Source organism: Ciona robusta, chromosome 1 (genome assembly GCF_009617815.1).
Source record: "Ciona robusta chromosome 1, ASM961781v2".
NCBI lineage: Eukaryota > Metazoa > Chordata > Ascidiacea > Phlebobranchia > Cionidae > Ciona > Ciona robusta.
Genome location: NC_143235.1, coordinates 12803699 through 12822590, shown reverse-complemented (window position 1 = coordinate 12822590; position 18892 = coordinate 12803699). Strand labels below are relative to the sequence as shown.

Below are 18892 nucleotides of genomic sequence, written 5' to 3'. Positions count from 1 at the left end.
AAAAATGCTCGCCTATAAAGAAAGTTACATACGTGGTAACTCATAAGCGGGCACCGAATTTGAAATAGAACATCCCGATTTAAGAACTTCCATTTTACCTTAAATAATTACCAACAAAGTTGTGGTAACTCGTAAGCGAGCATGAGGTATGCGAGACGCAGAACAGCCGTGTTATAACGACTGTCGTTGGCAAGGGCGTAGTTAGCCTAAAATTTTGGTGGGGGCCAAATGTTTTACGGTTGTATTTGGGGTTTGAAAAACCTCCTAATTACAACACAAAACACGGGAAGGCGTACTGTGAATGGCATTTATTTTTCACAATTACGCCGCATGAAAACACAACGATCTACAACTACATTTGAAACTCCATTCGTTGCCTACCACCAGCCATTTTTGTCACGAAATTTGAGATTTGTTTTTCTTAGCTAGCAGGTAGACTGTTTATTACGAAAAAGTATGTATTCACACGTGAGTTCATCCATCATAATAGCGATTGTTTGACCTGGCAACTAATTACGACATAATAGAATTTCACACGGCGATTATTTGCGTCATGATAGGGATTGGCACCTCATCATTTAGCATGTGTAAGAAATTTAAAAACAGGCTTAAATGTTTAAATTTTAAAAAAGAAATTTAAAAACAGGCTTAAATAACGACTCGTTGCACCGCCTTGCGAGGATAAAACAAGTTACATTCATTCATCCATGTGCTATTTAAAAAGCTTAAAACGTGTTTTAAATTCCGTGCAGAGTAGTTATGCCTTAAATCAGTGGCATAAGTTACGTAGTGGAAACTGTTTAACTTCGAAAAGATAAAACACGTTAAATTACGTATGCTATGGGAGTCTTCTTACAAAAGTCGAATTGCGATTTTCAAAGTACTGTTTAGCATGGAACACCGGTAGTAGTAAAAAGTCCAGCGTAGGGTGGGGAAGATGGGACATCTTTGGCACAAAATATCCTGATTGTGTTTAAACAAATAGCATCGGTCTATGGGAGTCGTGAGGATACGGATTTATAATTTTTTGTTTACTACCAAGTGGGACAAGAAAATAGAACAAAAAGGTGTCTGTCTTCCCCCACCCTAGTATAAATTGATGGTTTGGTTTCTTACCATATAGGCTACCATACAGAACTGCTCGAAACATGCGCAACATTTTGCATTGTATACAAATGCTAAAATCGTTAACACAAAACTTGGGCTATTTATGAAATTTATGATTTTCGTACATTTTTTTTGTCTACTTACTTGATCTACTGCTGACGACTAAACGTATGCTCGGTTTTTCTTAGTTAATACACGTCAGTTGTTAAATGCAGCATGATGCTTTGACATAAAACGACACACACGAATAACACTGCGACTGCATTTGTTAAAAACGTCAAAATCAACAGAATCTCCACCAAAATAATATCTTTCAGGTACAAAAAGACTGATGTTTTAGCACATGGTTTAATTACTAAGGCATGCTTAAGCTTATGCGGAAAAATTGAGGAAAAGATTTTACATATCGTGGAAAAACGCTTAGTATGCCATTTCAATTAAAAATGTATAAACCACATAAATTGAAGCTTGGGGGGTTATGCTGAATATTGCTCTATATATATACATATATATATATATATATATTAGAGTGGGGGGAATGGGACACCTCTCCATTTTATTTTCACGTCCCATTCGGTAATAAATAAAGAACATTCAAATAATTATAAAACCTTCCATAGAAAGTTGTTAATTGTTTAATACACATATATCCGTATATACAGCTAAACAGTTTAACTTGCTTGTAATCCACAGGGGCGGTTAATTGAAGAAAATAAAATGTGAAGAAAGGTTGTGTAAGCACTTGAGCAGGATACAGATATATTGCAAGTAAAGGTTTTAGCACACTAAGACGGTATATAGCACAAAAATCAAAATTTTAAAACTTGTTGAACTGTTCTAGTATGCATTCGGGTGGCTCGTCGTTTAAAAGCCAATCGTATATATTTTCAACTATACCAGTTACGTTATTATACCTTCGTTTCTCCCACAAAAGTCTGCACATTTTACACATACCAACGTCACGTTGATACTTCGGACCATGTTCTACCATCATGTATTCGGCTGGCGTAGGTTGCCGAAGTCGCCAGTCGAAATATTTTCGGTATTCAACGACGTTTGTGCTTAAAAAGTTCAGATATTTCACCAGGTCAATTGGTTTTTTAAAATCTTCATAGAAAATGTACGAACCCTTCGGAGCAATTGCTTCAATATCTGCTTTAGTTGGCCCCCACACCACTGGCACCAAACCGGCTTCAAAGGAGTTTGTCCAAAGTTTTTCGGTGATGTAGTCTCGACAATGCTCCGCGTTTTCGAACGCCATGTAGAATTTGTACTTCGCAGCGAAGGGAAAGTAGAGCGCTCCCGTGGGGGCCCAGTTATAAAAACAGCTGCCATACAAATCGACCCGCAGGCCTAACAGTTGCAGCTTGTTCAACAAAGCCAGTCTTATTGTGCTACCTACAGTCATTCCACAATTTCTAGTCATAAAAAGCGCTGTGTATCCAGAGTGTTTTTTATCGAGAATCCTCTGCACCGCTGTGCGGCCGAATTGTTTTCTTGTCATTCCGTTGAAAACGCCGTTTTTGCGAGCGAGTTCAACAAACGGCATGTAAATATCCGAGTCCCGTCTATAGGTCATTGTCCAATTGAAATAATTTCGCATATTGGAAAATCTCAGCTGTCTCATGGTGCAGATTGAATAAGGCGACTCAGTTGAATAGAATACGAACATCTGGTTTTTCTTCCTGTAAAAAATGCATACGATGGTAAACCCCTATTTAGAAACGTATAGTAGGGTGGGGAAGATGGCACACCTTTTCATTAATTTTTTTCGGCACATTTGGTAGTTTACAAAGAACATTCAAAGAATTATAAAATCGTATCCTTACGACTCCCACAGACCGTTGCACGAGGTATAGGAAACAAAACACCCGTGTTATAACGACTATTGCTGTGCTGTCACGTGAGTATGAATAACTACATTAATACTCAAGTATAAATATATATAACTTGCTTTATCATGTTACTTGTTCTTTATCCTAACGTGGCAAAAACAACTGTACTTGACACGACGCCAGATTAACTTCATAAACTCTATTTTTCATTAAAGAGTCCGGCCAACAGTTTTCATGGTTGCGCAGTTTTTTGCATAAGAATAAAGTTTTATGTCTACTGATGTTAAATTAACAGCTGGTTTGTCAAAATTCGATTTAATTTAAAAGTTATAAACGTTTAAAAAATCAAATTTCTAAGTTGTAAAAAACGTCACTCGTGGGCACTGTGACGTCACAATACAATATTTCGTTTATGGGGAAAACCCGACCTATTAGCGTCTATCGTTGCAGTTTTGATAACCAAGCAAATGGTAGAAAACGTTCAGCTGGCGCAACACGAACGAGACTTAATCGTTTCGTTTCCCACATATAACAATGCCAACGTCATTTCAGGAATTTTTACGCGCAGAAGTGCTTAGTTCTTAAAAATACGCAATATTTAGACGAAAAACAGCACTCAGCAATGATAGATGCTATGCCGTGGGCTCCGTAATGGCTGGGACTATGACGCGACAATGGAAAACAAAACTCATTGTTTTACTAACTTTGAACAATGCCAGCGAACGAACGCATTAATGAGAAAACGGCATTATTAGGACAATGCCGAGAGACTATGCTCCGTGACAATACGGAGCCTTGCTGTATAATGTTATAACTGACGAAACCAAGCATTTTGTATTCTCGCCAATATGTTCTCATTGGGATATGCAAAGAAACTTGTTCCAATCAAGTAAGCATTGGAGACCCCAGAACAACTTGGAAGAAACAGGTCCACCCTCTACAAGCATTCTTTATTCAAAACAACGAAAATAATCAAATACTTAAATGTGTATTTCTAGTAATGTTGAATGAACTTAATTTAAAACAACATAACTCTTGCATGAATCGCATATTGTATGAAACAGGTCCATTCAAAACTGAACCATTCAAAACTGAACGATAAAATATTCCTGCAAATATTGTTGAACTGTCACTAAAATGTTGTTCGCTTATACTTTTGATCAGTACTGATGGAACCTTTCTGTTTTCAATTTCTAGTCATTCCTGTACCTATCGAACAAAGTTCTGATCAGCTGTGTAGCGATACTTTTTAAACAAAATAAACACCATAAACGTGATTGAGCACCGTTTTGGTATGAAGGCCAACAATAAATACTATATTAGTGTAAATGGATTTTGCTAAATTTGTATTCCATGCTCGGGTCTCCGTCAAGAATGTCATATTTGCAACAATTGTGTTTACACAAATTTCAGCAAATTCAGTAAAAAAGACAGTGCAACACTTTTACCAACAGTCTTATTAAATGTCAAATTTTTTAAAAAATGCTATTCTTAGTCAACCCACCAAATTGTATTTTTGATTTACTCAGCTTTACTTGTTTTCCATGGTAGGTAAACTTGGCCTGTCTACTTTTGCTTGAAGTACAGGTTTAAACTGGAAAGGCTCAATATCTATTGCTAGTGGACTAGGATCTTCACTTATGTCACTTCATCAGATAAAATACTTCTACATAACTATACATCACATTTTTTTACATTAATGTTAACTGACAAATTTAAATAGTGTAATACACTTACAAACAATTTTAAAAAACATTAATTTCAAACTAAAATCAAGCCACGGCAATACCTACGCATATTTCTTAATTTAAAAGTAACAGAAAACGCTATGTCGACGTACACTCTGTTTTGCTGCAAGCATTATTTCATTTTCCGCTAGCAAAGCCTAAATCAACTGACCGGTTAGAACAGATCGTGGCATATTTTACGTCATAGTGCCCGCGAGTGACGCAACAATAGGCGATTTTTTTGGCTCTTTTTAAAACGTTTTTTTGGCCAAACTAATTTTTTTTTTCACAAAAAAATACCACAGATAGTATTTATTGGGTATAAACTTTCATTTAAAACCAACTTGTATGAGCGTGGTCCTGACTCTTTAACATTATCATCACAAAAGAGTCCGCCAACACCCCTATACCAACAAAATGTCAAGATTGTGTATTTTATTATATTACAATCTACGACCTACGTAAAACCGAAGCTGTTTAAGTGCGCAAATTTGTGGTATATCGTTTACATGACCGCTGAATATTTCTTTACTGGAATTATTTTCCATGCCAAAGCTACGGTTTAAACTTTTGCATTTCCGTAGGGTGGGGTAAGATGGGACATTTTCCATTATTTTATTTTATTATCCCCTTTGGTAGTAAACAAATTAACATTCAAAGAATTATAAAACCGTTTCCTCACGACTCCCATAGACCGTTGTTATTAATTTTAAACCACGATCAGGATATTTGAATATTATAGTATGGTAGGGGAAGATGGGACACTTTTATCACATAATATTCAAATATCCTGATCATGTTTGAAACAATTAACAACGGTTCATGGGAGTTGTGAGGATGCGTTTTTATAATTCTTTGAATGTTCTTTGTTTACTACCAATAGGGACGAGTAAATCGATTAAAAACGTGTCCCATCTTCCCCCACCCTACTGTATGTGCAAACGGTATTGCATATTATTCTATAGTTTTATATGTAGCGCACCTTCTTCGTATACTTGGTAACGAATGTGGATTCGCTTCGGTAAAATGGACGATCACCGCATCACTTGCATCCAAGTAGTTCTGATCATAAGTTAGGACACAGTTCCCGCACAACTTAGGATCGATTCGAAACTCTGGTTCATCCCCAAACGGTCCAACCCAGAAGAGAATATAAATGGTGTTTGGTCTGTAAATTGCAAAAAAACGTTATATGGTAGGGTGTGGTAAGATAAAGCATGTTTTGATTGTCTTTTCGCGACCGATTTGGTAGTAAACAAAGCATGTTTTCAGAACTAAATACCCGTATCCTCGCGACTCAAAAAGAGCGCTGTTATTTGTTCAAACCACCAATAAATATAGAATTTAGGTGCTATTGGCATCGCTTACCCTACAGTACTACATCAAGTTAATCTTTAACCGTATAGACACAATAGATTTATAAAACCCTTTTGAAAAGAAGTGTCTGGTTTTATAGCAATCATATGCTTGTTCATGTCGCCCCCTTAACGGTCTGTTGACCACGACTGTTTCCGTCAATTTAACAACATTTCAATGCGCTTGTATGTATACTGTTGAAACTCCATAATGAATGCAGCATGTTGTTTATAGAACGACACGTTTGCACCAAAACGTATTCAAATATTGCCGGTTGTCTGAATCTTAGTTTTACATATGCACAGCGTAAAATAACACTCATACTTACTTCTTTTTTACTTTCGGTACAAATCTGTTCCTCCATTGCCCATTATTTTGGCCAATTGCTGGTATTCTAAATTGGTGCTTGAACCGAGGTCTTACATTTATCTTTTCGAATTGCTTCGTTTGCTCAAGACTGTGCGTAAGACTAAGAAACGCAAACAGTATAACCCAACATTTAAACAGATGTGCTATAAATACGACCGAAGACACCATCGGCGAACAACAAGCTACTGTCAAAGCGGTATACCTAGCTGAGTGAAATAGAATTTAAAATACATCGTCTCGTTTGTCTACATACAAGAAAGAAACGGCACGGCCTATAGTAAAGTCGTCACGCTGTAATGCTCATAGTCTGCCTGCTTTATCCCTATTGTTGGCTCGGCTGTGCAAGCCTTGACTGGAATTAATGGAATACGGTTTCCTTTCAAAAATCACATCTGCAAAGACTTTGACTATTGGTTATGTGCAACAAATGCTGTACCTACTTGGTTTCAATCACACTTAATGTCTAACCACTAGCGAGCTAGCATAACACTACTTGATTTCTCAAGTAAATGGCTGGCGATTACATGGGCGACCGGTCGAAACTAAAACTGTTGACTGGGCTCTTATCACACCTCTCTCTTTACAACTTCTCTCATATGTTTTCTCGTTGAAACAGCGCACACCCGCAGCCACAGTAGTGACTTCCAACTGCGCATAAAACTCTCTCTTGCTCAAAGCCAGTGTGCATTAATTAAGAACACCCACAAAAAAGCGTTCTTCGCTCAAGTGTTTATTGTGTTTAGTTTCCCGCTTTCTAGAAGCCTCATTGTATGACTCGTGAAATGTGTCACGCAAACGTGAGAATCGTAAGTGGTTCACAACGCATTTTGATACAAGCAAGAAGTTACACATCGATGTGCATGAAATTCTTAAATAATCACGATATCAATCACGGTAGATGAAATAATTAATGAATAAATTGCATAAATTGTCTCAATAAGCAGTCGTTAGGTTCGTCTCTATGCATCCATCTGTATAGGGACGGTACAACGCTTGTTACGTTATTATACCTTCGTTTCTCCCACAAAAGTCTGCACATTTTACACATACCAACGTCACGTTGATACTTCGGACCATGTTCCACCATCATGTATTCGGCTGGCGTAGGTTGCCGAAGTCGCCAGTCGAAATATTTTCGGTACTCGACTGGATTTTGGTCGAGGTATTTTAAATACTTAACAAGATCTAGACCACTTTTAAAATCTTCATAGAAAATGTACGAACCCTTCGGGGCAATTGCTTCAATATCTGCTTTGGTTGGCCCCCACACCACTGGCACCAAACCGGCTTCGTACGAATTGGACCAAAGTTTTTCGGTGGTGTAATCTCGACAATGCTGCGCGTTTTCGAACGCCATGTAGAATTTATACTTGGCAGCGAAGGGGAAAAACTCGCTCCCTTTCGGCGCGGCTCTGTCAAAACAGTTTCCATATTTATCAACTGTCAGACCGTACAGCTCCATTTGGCTGATAAGAAACTTTCTGTACACACCACCCAAAGTAATACCGCAGTTCCCAGCCATCCACAAGGCTATAAAATCCGTGCTTTTCTTTTTGTCTATTATATTTTTAACTATCACATCTCCGTAACGCATTTTGGTTTCGCCGTTAAAAACACCGTTCTGTCGATTAAGCTCCACAAAAGGCATGTAAATGTCCGAGTCACGACGGTAGGTTATCGTCCAGTTGAAGTAATAGTTCATATCAAGGAACTTTAATCCGCGCATGGTGGAAATAGCGTACGGCGACTCCGTGGAATAAAAGGCAAACATTTGATCTGGTTTCCTATAGTACAAGGTAAAATTAGTCATCAAATACGTATAACTAAACATATAGTAAGATGGGACACCTTTACCACATAATATCAAAATGTCCTGATCGAGTTTTAAATAATTAACAACGCTCTATGGGAGTCGTGGGGATACGGTTTTATAATTTTTTTTGTTTTTTTTTGATTTACGACCAAATAGGACGATAAAAGAGAATAAAAACATAAACCATCTTACCCCAACTTACTGTAATTGTTGTGCTACAAGAAATCATGAACTTCAATATATGTACAGTAGGGTGGGGGAAGATGGGACACCTTTTTATTCTATTTTCTCGTTTCATTTGGTAGTAAACAAACAATATTCGAAAAATTATAAAACCATATCCTCACGACTCCCATAAACCGTTGTTTATTGTTTAAACCTTGATCAGGATATTTGAATATTAGGTTCTAAAGGTGTCGTATCTTTCCCCACAGTACTATATAAACAAGAGTTGTTACAGCTAGATCCCCAATAACAATATACTGGTTAAGAATACGCGATCCGCATAGGTGCCAAACGCTTTAATCGGTATAGGTGCCAAACGCTTTAAAATGCAGGGGGAATAAGATAGTTAAACGCTTTCTTATGAAATTGTTTTATTCCAACGTTTTCTGATTAATGCAGCGCAGAAATTTGTAGGGTAAGCAGGTGCACCCTGGCGCCCCAAATTTGGCGCCTATGACCCTGTGTAGGCGACATCATGCCCACGTCTATTACCTTCGCTTTGGGTCTGGCACTTGATCCATATGAGCTTCTGTGAAATGAATGATCACCGCTTCGCTCGCATCCAAGTAGTTCTGATCATAAGTAAGGACGCAATTCCCGCATAAATTGGGATCGATTCGAAACTCAGGTTGGTCCCCAAACGGTCCGATCCAGAAGAGGATATAAATTGGCCCGTCCATCAAACTGAAAAGTTGATTTATTAGTAAATAAAATTACAATGTCACAATAATTCGGGTTTAATGTTTGCATTATTAATACCGTATGCGCAGTTTGTATCTAAATTGTGACAATTTAATTTATAATATCTCAATTAAAATTCTGTTTTGTGACCATTTTAAACCAAGGCACTCTCTAAAACTGCCAATTGTCGTGCCGCGGGGCTTCATCCAAATGGTATAAAACGGCGTATTAAATTTCAAACAGATTCCAACCTAGATCAAAATCTCGGCAGTTTAAAAATATGTTGCATGGTGCTACAATGGCCTTCTCAATACAATAAACACTGAGACGTGTTCAATTTCAAACAGATTCAAACCTGATTCAAAACTTCAGCAGTTTAAAAAAATGTTGCATATGCTGATGCTACATCAATAACCTTCTTATTACAATACACACTAAGATACATGTTGCCTATATTATATATTTTTCGTTACTTTATAGTACTGTGGGGTAACATAGTAAAACGTTAACACCAAAACCCATATTTCATGATCGTATTTTAAACAGTTAGTATACCACCTTTTATAATTGTGAGGATGCGGTTATTTTTCTTCAATTTTTGTAAACATTTTTTATTCACTACCAAATGGGACGAGAAAACATCAAAGTTATGTATCACCCTACTATATATCAATTTATTGAATAGGCTTTGGTGTAACGTAGCATTAAGACGTTAATTTACCGTTCTTTGGGGTATATTTTAGATTCCACAATTTCTTTTTGCTCAGCAGTTTTAACGGTTTCATAATTTTCGCTCACGAGAAGTGTTTCCCGATCTATTTGTCCTAACTCCATAACTTGTAAGACTTTTCTTCTGTTCTTATCTGATTGCAGATGACCAAGAAAGAAAGACATATACGCCATCCATACAAGCATAGTAAATATGGCACATCCCAAACAAAATCGGATTTTTGAGCCGCGCATCAACTTAAACACGCAATCCGACTGGCCACTTTCCATGATACCCAACAAGCAGCAAATACTAAAATTTCAGTTCCTGTTTTGCAATCTATTGCAGTTTTGATGGACCCTGCTCAAAAACGCTCCAGGCTTTGCACCGGAAAACAATATACCGTCAGGACCAGTACCAGTCGCAGTGTTATAAGCGCTAGTTATAAACAATAGAAACACCTACTGCCCAATGCCTAGGGCAATGTCCTTAACAAAGTAAAATAAAATTACATCAAAGAAAAACGGACACTATATGCAAGTGTACAATTCACCAAACAGCGTTCTGATTTTAAAAACAACCTTTAACAAGGGCAAACTATAGTTTTTTCGTCCTGTCTAAGAAATTACTCTGTCGTTGCCCAAGGCTATACGCCCAGTTTTTTTTTATATTCGAAAGAGAATTAGAATAACAAAGTACAGTTTGAAACATGCAGTCTTCAAAACGATTATGCTGCATGCCATCGGTTAGCTTATTCAGACCTTTATTGAAAAGAAATTTAGTTCACTGGTTTGTACATAAAACATGTCTTTTAATTTCCGTCGTCGGGATCCTTGCCGTTTTAAGTCACCTGCTGGGTTCAAAGCGAAGATTGGCACAGCTGCTTCCATCAAGAAAACTAGGACGTTTCGGATTTAGGACGGCAGATAATTTTGGAGCAGGTGCAGAAATTGAGTGAGTTGCATTTCGAACTATTTAAATGAATAAATGTGACCTGTTAATTTTTTTATGGCGGGACAATGACAGTCGTTATAACACGGATGTTCTGTTTCATAGACTCATGCTCGCTTATACGAGTTACCGTAACTATAGTGAAATTTTTTTTCGGGATTTTTATTTTTTGTAATGAATGACTAACAATTTAGCCTTTAACACATTCCATAAAAAATCGCTGGAATTAAACAATTGTTGTTAAGTGTCTTGCCCAGAGCCACACATGCCCGCAATGTTAGAAGCGTCGAGTCTTGGACAGTGCTATATATTTTTGTACCAGTATTGCGACTGAAAATAACAAATATACCGTGTTTTTACACAGGCCAATTTATATCCTCTTCTGGATCGGACCGTTTGGGGACCAACCTGAGTTTCGAATTGATCCCAATTTATGCGGGAATTGCGTCCTTACTTATGATCAGAACTACTTAGATGCAAGTGAAGCGGTGATTATTCATTTTACCGAAGCTAGAATGGACTTGGTACCGGATCCAAGAAGACGGTATTTTGATAATGTGTATAACATATATTTTTTCGGGGCCGAATCCTAACAACTTCATGACAGAATATTTTTCTTCATATAGTTTAGAGTGGGCTAGAGCGAGACCTGTTTTTTATTCTATTTTCTTTTACCATTTGGTGGTATAAATAAAAAATATTTACTTAACTTATAATCGTATATTATAGATCGTGACTTTAGAAGAATATTGTTATTTGTAAGAAACGTGATCGGGGAAATATAGGATTTGGATGCTAAAAGTATCCCATTTAATACCACGGTACTATATATGGTATATATGGTAGGATGGGGAAAGACGGGACACCTTTTCATTCTATTTTCTCGTCACATTTAGTAGTAAACAAAAAAACATTTAAAGAATTACTATACCGTATTCCCATATGACTCCCATACACCCTTGTTAAGTGGCTGTACACAGTATCCGGCATGCGAGTTTGCGTTCGAAGTCGTATGCGAGTTCCGCATGCGGCAGCGAAATCCGGCAAAACAGACAAAACGGACGAATTCCGGATACTGTGTACAGCCACCTTTAATTGCTTAAAACACGATCAGGATTTTTGGATATTATGTGCTAAAGGTATCCGGTCATCCCCAACCCTACTAATTTTTTATTTTATTTTTAGTAAGTCTCACCAAATGTTCGCTTTCTATTCCACGGAGTCGCCATTCGCTGTAACAACCTTACGAAATTTAACTTTTCCGGACATGGATTTCTACTTTAACTGGACGATGACCTACAAGCGGGACTCGGACATTTACCTGCCATTTGTGGAGTTCAACCGACAGAACGGAGTTTTTAATGGTTTCACTGAAAATGAATACGGCGTGGAAATTGTGGATAAAATAATGAAGCAAAAAGCTGGGAGCTTTATGGCTTTGTGGATGGCTGGGAGCTGTCATATTACTATCAGTGCGATTCATAGAAAATATTTAATTTTTCGGCTGGAAAGCTTGGGCTTAACTATCGATAAATACGGAGAATGTTTCAGCCAAAACGCGCCGAGGAATGGGAAATACTTTACCTTCGCTGCCAAGTATAAATTCTACATGGCGTTCGAAAACGCGGAGCATTGTCGAGACTACATCACCGAAAAACTTTGGTCCAATTCGTACGAAGCCGGTTTGGTGCCAGTGGTGTGGGGGCCAACCAAAGCAGATATTGAAGCAATTGCTCCGAAGGGTTCGTTTATATATGTCCCAGATTACCCACAACTGTCCGATCTTGTTGAATATTTAAAATACCTCGACCAAAATCCAGTCGAATACCGAAAATATTTCGACTGGCGACTTCGGCAACCTACGCCAGCCGAATACATGATGGTGGAACATGGTCCGAAGTATCAACGTGACGTTGGTATGTGTAAAATGTGCAGACTTTTGTGGGAGAAACGAAGATATAACAACATTACAAGTGTAGTGCCTTCAATTGGTGAATTTATGAAACGAAACGAATCAAAAAAATGTTTAATGAAAGCAAGTACTGGCAGAGTCAAATTATTGTAGTTTTAAAAATATTTTTATTATTCGCAGTTAACTTTTTTGTGTGTCTGTCGTGTGTTTCGCTTTTTTAAAGCGACTCTCCACATCGCGCAATGTTACATTTTGACGTTACATTTTTTATTCTTTTTGTGTTTTGCTATATGGCACGTGTAAGTGTGCATTTTTAGTTTTTATTTGTTATATCATTTTCTTTGTTAATAAACATAGGTGAGGAAAGATGGTATACCGCTGCATGTTATTTTCTCCATTTGGTAGAAAACAAAGAACATTAAAAGAATGATAAAACTGTGTTCTCACGATTCCTATAGACCGGTGGAAATTGTTTAAAACACGATCAAGGTATTTGAATACTACGTGCTAAAGGTGTTCTGTCTTCCGCAATTTACTTTAGTTTTATTAAACTGTTTTACCGTTTTCGGTTCCGACTTGTTCGTCTTACATATACAGCGCATTTTAGCAATTTGTGCCTCTGGACTAAATGCAATCACTTGTATTGTTTCTTGTTGGATACGTTGCAGCACCTGTTGTTAAAATTAGTCAGTCCTCGTTCTATACCATTGCTCTGATAAATGTAGTTTCCTATTTTATGTAATGACCGTCGTCAACTTGACATGTAACTGTATAACATCGACTTTATATTTATATATAGTAGGGTGGGGGAAGATGGGAAAATGACAGTCGTTATAACACAGGTGTTCTGTTTCATACACGTCTGTTTCATAGCACTTTATAATTTGATTTTGGTGTTCAAATTTAAAAGAAGCAGTTTCATGTGCGCAGTGAACGAACGTTTTATCGGTTATCTAGTAGTTAAACTTAAATGTATAAGTATTAATATATAAATATGTATATATATATATATATCTGTATATAAATACATACATATAAACGAAGATGCGAAATTCATCATGTAAAAAAAGCAGTATCAGAAAACGAATGCACAACGGTAAAATAAATAAATGAATTAATGTAACTTATTTACCATCGCCCGTGGCGGGAAAACAGTCCTTATAACGCATGAGTGTTCTGTTTCACATGCTTCGTCGTGCCCGCTTACTAGTTACCACGTATGTAACTAATATATATAGTAGGGTAATTAATATAGTAGGATGGGAAAGACGGGACACCTTTAGCTCAAAATATCCAAATATCCTGATCGTGTTTTAAACAATTAACAATGGTCTGTGCGAGTTGTGAGGATACTTTTTTTATGATTCTTTGAATGTTATTTGTTTACTACCAAATAGGACAAGAAAATAGTAAGAAAAGGTGACCCATCTGTCCTCATCCTTCTATATAAGTTTAACGATTTTTCTGGGTTAGTCCGAACGAATATCTCTAACTGTTTTCCTCAGATGGTTGTATATTTTCTTTGCCGCATTAACAACCTCGTTGGAATAAATAATCGGGTCCACAGAGCTGTTTATAGGCAGAAGAAAACCAGCACTGACTTTGTAAAGAACTGGGTTGTAGCTGACGCCAGCCAATGTTATGTAGCTTATTATTGAGATTGGAACAACACAGCAAAAGTTGGTGAAGACTAAGAGAGCGACAGTAGTTTGCATTTTCTTGTTCTTTTTGTTTTCGGATTTCATTCTCCTACTGCGCTTGATTATCGCCATGTAACTGCAGAACATGTATAGAAATAGAGTGAAGTTCAGGGTCAAAAGGAAGGCAGAGTACTCCCATGCATTACTGCCGACTTTCAGAAACAAATCTGGCAAACAGACGCTGGATTCGCCGAAATAACCATACTCTCCCTGTATCTGCATTACTGGAAAATACTGCAAGATGAAATTTTTTGACTGAAACCAGTTCATTTGCGAAGTGCTAGCGTTCGACATGAATAGAGGTACACGATGAACAAGGCCAAGTAATTCAAGTTTTGTGATCTCTTGCTTTGGAAAGAAATAGTTTCGTAACCAAACTGAGTTGACAAAGTAACCTGAATTAAGCGGTACCAGCGGTAGAAATGCCAAAACAAGGCCAAGAATCCAAATAAAAACAACCGGCATTACGAACGTGGTAGTTTTAACACTGCCCATCTTAATTGGATTGTAAACTGAAACCAAACGAAACGTCGCCATTAAGGCCAGTAGCAATGCTGATACAGTGCTTGAAATAATAGAGAATGCACCTAATATAGAACAGGCAACGCTACATCTCCATTCCACGTCATGATAGCAATATCTTCCAGAGTACTGTACCCCCTTGATTGATATTCCCAGCAAGTACACACTCATGAACAAATCAGAGACCGCTATGTTAAAAATGAAAAAGGTAAACGCTTTTTTCAGAGGCTCAAGGTGCCAACTTTTTAATTGATAAACGGTGGTCCCGAATACTATGAAATTGGCGACTAAAGAAAATATTCCTAATATCCATAACCAAGCTCTTAAAAAATCACCTCCAACCAAGTCTTGTGCAGAAGAAACAAAGCCAGCCTTTTCCGTAAACGTAGGGCATTCGTCGCTGTTGTCTTCACAATCTTTGATACCGTTTTCAACATCACTCATAGGGACGGAAAGGGGTCTTTTATTTAGACAATAAAACCGCGTTTCGGAGCAGAGGCTTTCTGTTTCATCCGATCCGTCCTCACAGTCGAGTTTTCCGTCGCATACTTGGTCATCGTCGATATTCAAACGTCCTTGGGTCCGATTTTTGCACGTAAACCGGTGGGGACAATTCAACTCATCAAAACCTTCTTTGCAGGATAAATCAGGCCTTTTATTCGCAGGGTAGCCGTCGCAGTACTGTCGTTTTTTTAACAGGATTCCTTCAGGTTTTACTGGAGTTGTTTCATTTGTATGGCAATAAATATGGTAGGCACAAAATTTTGACTCATTCTTGCATCCGATATTGCACTCGTCTTCGCGACTGTAGCATTCTGGTATACCATCGCATAGAGTCGCATTTGTGTACATCATACCCAAACGATCGGTGGCACAAAAAACATGACCGATTCCATGACCAATACCGCTTGTTTGGACTTCTTTTTCAGCTGTGCAGTGCTTTGTGTTTGCGTGATTATCGCAGTTCAGAGATGTATTACAAATCACCATTTGATTATCCATGCAGATACCATTACATAGCATTTTACCTATAGGACATTCGCTTCTAGAGTTGCCCAATACTGCATAGCATACTGTTCTGTTTGAGCAGTAGCACTCGTCAGATAGATCGTAACAATCAATTACACCGTCGCATACTTGCTTAGTTGATATAAGCATTTTCTGATCGTCATGACACTGAAAACAGTTCAATTTCCCATCAACAAAACAACGGTCTGTCTCGCTAGTACAATAATTGTTGCTGTAAAATAAGTTCGATTGAGGCACAACCCAAACTCGGTTCTGATGATGTCGGAAGTTTGATTTGCACTTGAAGCCGGGGAAGTTAAAAACTTCATCGGTACCGTCACTGCAATCGGGGTATGCGTCACATAGATTCGAAGCAAGGACAAATTGTTCATTCTTGCAAAGCAGAAGTTCGTTTTCATTAATATTCGAATCTACGCACCACCATTGAACTGTGGTGTCCGCTGAGTTTTGTCGAAAAACATTGACACGGCGGCATTTCAAAGATCTATTTGCAATTTGTTTCAGCTGCTGAAAGTAGTTGTACGATTCTACATCCTCACACTGATATACAACACCTTGTGTCGTTTCAGTTTTCTGTCGCCCGTAGTAAGGCAAAGTTCGTCCAACGGAAAACCTTTTTATCTTACAAGGTTCGTCAGATTTATCCGCACACTCTAATTTACCGTTTAAAATATTCTCTTTTGAAACACAACCGTTTCTAGAAGTGCAGTTGCCTAAAATGCAACCACAGTTAAATTCCGAATTCCTACAGGAGCAGTTTTTCTCGTCTGTCCAATCTGTACACACAGGTTTCGAATTGCATATTTCGTTCTCCGTGAAACAGTGCGATATATAACCTTCCTTTGCTGGCAAACACCCGCTCCCATTCGAATTACACTCACAGGCGATCTGGTTAGAATTGCAGGTGTAGTTGCAGTTCTTTTCGTCGCTCCAATCGCCACAATCATTCCAGCCATTACAAGTTTGAATTTTGCTATAACACGGGTCGTGGTACAGCAAACCTTGAACTGGGCAGTCGCCAGTTAAGTGACAGTCGCACGTTGTCATGTTTCGATCCATGCAAGTTTCTGTGCAGTTTTTCTCGTCGCTCCAGTCTCCGCAATCGTTGTAGTTGTTGCACTTCTGCCATTCTTCAAAAGTTCCTTTCACAAGGTACCCTGTACGCATGCACACTTTTCCGTCCTGATTGCACGCACAATCGTAAGTAACACCTAAAAAGTCAGATATAGTGTTTTATTTAAAAGAACATATAGTAGGTTGGGGTAAGATGAGACACGTTTTATTTCATTTTTCGTCCCATATGGTAACAAGGAATATTTATAGAACTATAGTATATAGGGTACGGGGAAGATAGGACACCCTTTTATTACATTTTTTCTTTCCATTTGGTAGTAAACAAAGAAAATTCAAAAAAATTATAAAAAACGTATTCTCACGACTTCCATAGACCGTTGTTAATTGTTTAAAACACGATCGGGATATTTGAGTGTTATGTACTGAAGTGTCCCATATTACCCCACCGTACTGTATAAAGCGTACCATAGGTTTATTTAAAATTTTAAATAAAAGCGAGACTACAAAATCCATAATAGAGTATAACATCATTAAAAAAAAAACACTATGTGAAAATTATTTTACCTCCTGCTTGGTCAAGAAGAACAATCAACAGAACAAGCTGTATCAGTTTTTTGATCATCGTATTTAAATTTTCAATAACAAATGCCTTTATCTAATATTTTATAATATCTGCTAACAATATGATATTTTCTAAACAAATCACAAACAAAAGTTTCAACAAATGCAAAAAGCCGTATTTTGCTAATATATGCGTTTGCAAATAAAAAAAGGAGGCGGCATTAAGACAGACTATATATATAAAATATACTATATACATATTATTATTATTAAAGTATATATACTTTAAATGTACATAATAATAATATTCATTCATTTAGAAATTTAATTTGAAGTTTTGGAAACTATGCTATTGCGACTTTCGCGTACATACACCTATGTTCTATCAACTATATATAGCAGAGTGGGGTAAGATGGGACATCTTTAGCACATAACATCTAAATATCCCGATCGTGTGTTAAACAATTAACAACGGTCTATGGGAGTCGTGAGGATACGGTTTATTAATTCTTTTTATCTACCAAATAGGACTAAAAACAGAATAAATATATGTCCCATCATCCCCCGCCCTACTATATAGACTGTAATTTCGCATTAATAAAGCGATTCGCTTTAAAAACTCCTAAAAATGTCAGTATATTTGCGCTTCTGTACGATACTCATCCGCTTATTATAGATTAAACAACGATGACAAAAGATCAGTCGTTGTATCAGGAAGTTCGTCATAGAGTTTGGTTCTTGATATGTTTCATGATGTAAGTTACTACCGCTAAAATTCCTCGCAACGATTGGTGTACATATATCATCGATTAAGTATTAGAGCTATGCTACCGTCACGTATACTACGCTTGTATGTTGAAATGTATGTCTACACTGTACAAGTGTAACGTTTTTTAAAAATTCATTTTGAGCAGTATTTTTATTACTGATTTATTTGAAAATTATAGTGTTTCTGTGGATTGTGCATTGAACAATATGAAAATATACAACGCATTCTAAAACAATATAGTATGGTGGGGGGGAGGTGGGAAACTTTTTTATTAAATTTACCTGTTCTATTCGGTAGTAAACAAAGAACACTCAAAGAAATATAAAACCGTATCCTCACGACTCCCATATAGACCGTTGTTAGTTGTTTAAAACACGATCGTGATATTTGGATATTATATGGTAAAGGTGTCCAATCTCCCCCTATCCTACTGTATATCAAACAATGTATATACAATCTTTGTTAAAATGCGTCATAGTACTTCAGCGATATTGCTTTCTTGGAAATAAAATAATTATAGAAACATATCTGTTTAAGTCGACACTACATAC

At 37.3% G+C, this 18892-nt stretch overlaps 4 protein-coding genes across 4 annotated transcripts; 1 reads left to right on the top strand and 3 right to left on the bottom strand.

Annotated features, from left to right (window-relative positions):
• Window positions 1-1309: 1309 nt before the first annotated feature.
• Window positions 1310-6641, bottom strand: LOC149743384 (alpha-(1,3)-fucosyltransferase 7-like). The gene is made up of 3 exons (XM_089874992.1): window positions 6354-6641; window positions 5652-5837; window positions 1310-2792 (listed from the first exon to the last, which is right to left on the bottom strand). The coding sequence occupies exons 1-3, from the start codon at window positions 6560-6562 to the stop codon at window positions 1925-1927; spliced, it is 1263 nt and encodes a 420-aa protein (XP_089731118.1). The 5' UTR covers window positions 6563-6641; the 3' UTR covers window positions 1310-1924.
• Window positions 6642-7108: 467 nt separating this feature from the next.
• On the bottom strand, window positions 7109-10306 carry LOC149743383 (3-galactosyl-N-acetylglucosaminide 4-alpha-L-fucosyltransferase FUT3-like). Its single transcript, XM_089874956.1, has 3 exons — window positions 9835-10306; window positions 8925-9116; window positions 7109-8178 (listed from the first exon to the last, which is right to left on the bottom strand). Exons 1-3 carry the CDS (start codon window positions 10110-10112, stop codon window positions 7302-7304), a joined length of 1347 nt encoding a protein of 448 aa, XP_089731082.1. The 5' UTR covers window positions 10113-10306; the 3' UTR covers window positions 7109-7301.
• A 69-nt stretch (window positions 10307-10375) lies between these two features.
• LOC149743382 (3-galactosyl-N-acetylglucosaminide 4-alpha-L-fucosyltransferase FUT3-like) lies at window positions 10376-13058 on the top strand. Its single transcript, XM_089874980.1, has 3 exons — window positions 10376-10776; window positions 11138-11317; window positions 11959-13058. The coding sequence occupies exons 1-3, from the start codon at window positions 10532-10534 to the stop codon at window positions 12836-12838; spliced, it is 1305 nt and encodes a 434-aa protein (XP_089731106.1). The 5' UTR covers window positions 10376-10531; the 3' UTR covers window positions 12839-13058.
• LOC149743381 (uncharacterized) lies at window positions 12936-17632 on the bottom strand. The gene is made up of 2 exons (XM_089889917.1): window positions 17575-17632; window positions 12936-17147 (listed from the first exon to the last, which is right to left on the bottom strand). Exons 1-2 carry the CDS (start codon window positions 17630-17632, stop codon window positions 14155-14157), a joined length of 3051 nt encoding a protein of 1016 aa, XP_089746043.1. The 3' UTR covers window positions 12936-14154.
• Window positions 17633-18892: the final 1260 nt, after the last annotated feature.